This window comes from Lottia gigantea (assembly GCF_000327385.1).
Source record: "Lottia gigantea unplaced genomic scaffold LOTGIsca_6597, whole genome shotgun sequence".
Taxonomy (NCBI): Eukaryota; Metazoa; Mollusca; class Gastropoda; family Lottiidae; genus Lottia; species Lottia gigantea.
The window spans coordinates 1-1817 of NW_008710244.1; the positions used below are offsets into that span (position 1 = coordinate 1).

General features: G+C 35.9%; 1 protein-coding gene across 1 annotated transcript; it reads right to left on the bottom strand.

The window, feature by feature from the left end:
• Positions 1-4: 4 nt before the first annotated feature.
• LOTGIDRAFT_176912 (hypothetical protein) lies at positions 5-1817 on the bottom strand (the record flags this gene model as incomplete). The annotated part of the gene is made up of 1 exon (XM_009064842.1): positions 5-1817. A coding segment is annotated over one exon (1813 nt), but the record flags the coding sequence as incomplete, so codon positions are not given.

Below are 1817 nucleotides of genomic sequence, written 5' to 3' on the forward strand. Positions count from 1 at the left end.
CAACTGAATCTTCATTGATTCCAAGATATTCTGAACAAGCATTCTGTACTGTGTTGTGAAATAAATCCTCTGGCCATTCTTCATATTCCTCTTCAGGGTCCAGTGGAGACACAACAAATTCTGGAGCTTCATCAGGATCATCCAACTCACCACAATTAATGGCCTCAATTCTACTATGAATTTCACGTACTTTAGTTCCAGGGTAGAAGGAAATGCTTTTCTTTTTTTGCAAGCTATTTTCAGTTGAGGTAGTTTTTTCTTGCTCGTCTAATTTTAAGATGGAATGAACTGAATCTATTTCTGGAATGGGTATTGTATTTGTTACTTCCTCAGGATTTTCATATTCATATTCGAAGACACCTCTTAATTCACGAGTGTCTTCAACATAGTGATCATCATCAGAATCAGCAATATTAGGTTGTTCACTCGTCCTTGGAATGAATTCAATTTTCTCATCAGATTGGTAAAAATCTTCAGAGTCAATTTGGTTTCTTTCATTTACTTCATGTTCATCTAAATTTCTTTGTTTAAAGTCTTCAGGCACAGGGTATTCAGATTCTACATAATTATACTGGGGACCATCATCATAGTAATCATATTCTTCATCTGAATAGCAATAATCTTCTTGCAAAGATTCATCCAAACCACCGCTCTCTTCCTTTTCTCTTTGCATTCTAATTGACTCTCGAACTGTATCCTCATTGATTCCAAGATATTCTGAACAAGCATTCTGTACTGTGTTGTTAAATAAATCCTCTGGCCATTCTTCATCTTCCTCTTCAGGGTCCAGTGGAGACACAACAAACTCTGGAGCTTCATCAGGATCATCCAACTCACCACAATTAATGGCCTCAATTCTACTATGAATTTCACGTACTTTAGTTCCAGGGTAGAAGGAAATGCTTTTCTTTTTTTGCAAGCTATTTTCAGTTGAGGTAGTTTTTTCTTGCTCATCTAATTTTAAGATGGAATGAACTGAATCTATTTCTGGAATGGGTATTTTATTTGTTACTTCCTCAGGATTTTCATATTCATATTCGAAGACACCTCTTAATTCACGAGTGTCTTCAACATAGTGATCATCATCAGAATCAGCAATATTAGGTTGTTCACTCGTCCTTGGAATGAATTCCATTTTCTCATCAGATTGGTAAAAATCTTCAGAGTCAATTTGGTTTCTTTCATTTCCTTCATGTTCATTTAAATTTCTGTGTTTAAAGTCTTCAGGCACAGGGTATTCAGATTCTTCATAATTATACTGGGGACCATCATCATAGTAATCATATTCTTCATCTGAATAACAATAATCTTCTTCCAAAGACTCATCCAAACCACCGTTCTCTTCATTTTCTCTTTGTATTCTAATTGACTCTCGAACTGTATCCTCATTGATTCCAAGATATTCTGAACAAGCATTCTGTACTGTGTTGTGAAATAAATCCTCCGGCCATTCTTCATCTTCCTCTTCAGGGTCCAGTGGAGACACAACAAACTCTGTAACTTCATCAGGATCATCCAACTCACCACAATTAATGGCCTCAATTCTACTATGAATTTCACGTACCTTTGTTCCAGGGTAGAATGAAATGCTTTTCTTTTTTTGCAAGCTATTTTCAGTTGAAGTTTTCTCTTGCTCATCTAATTTTAAGATGGAATGAACTGAATCTTTTTCTGGAAGTGGTATTTTCTTTGTTGCTTCTTCAGGACTTTCATATTCATATTCAAAAATACCTCTTAATTCACGAGTGTCATCCTCATAATGTTCAGCATTAAATTCCAAGGGTGTGCACTTGCCAACCTCACCTTGTGACTGCTTG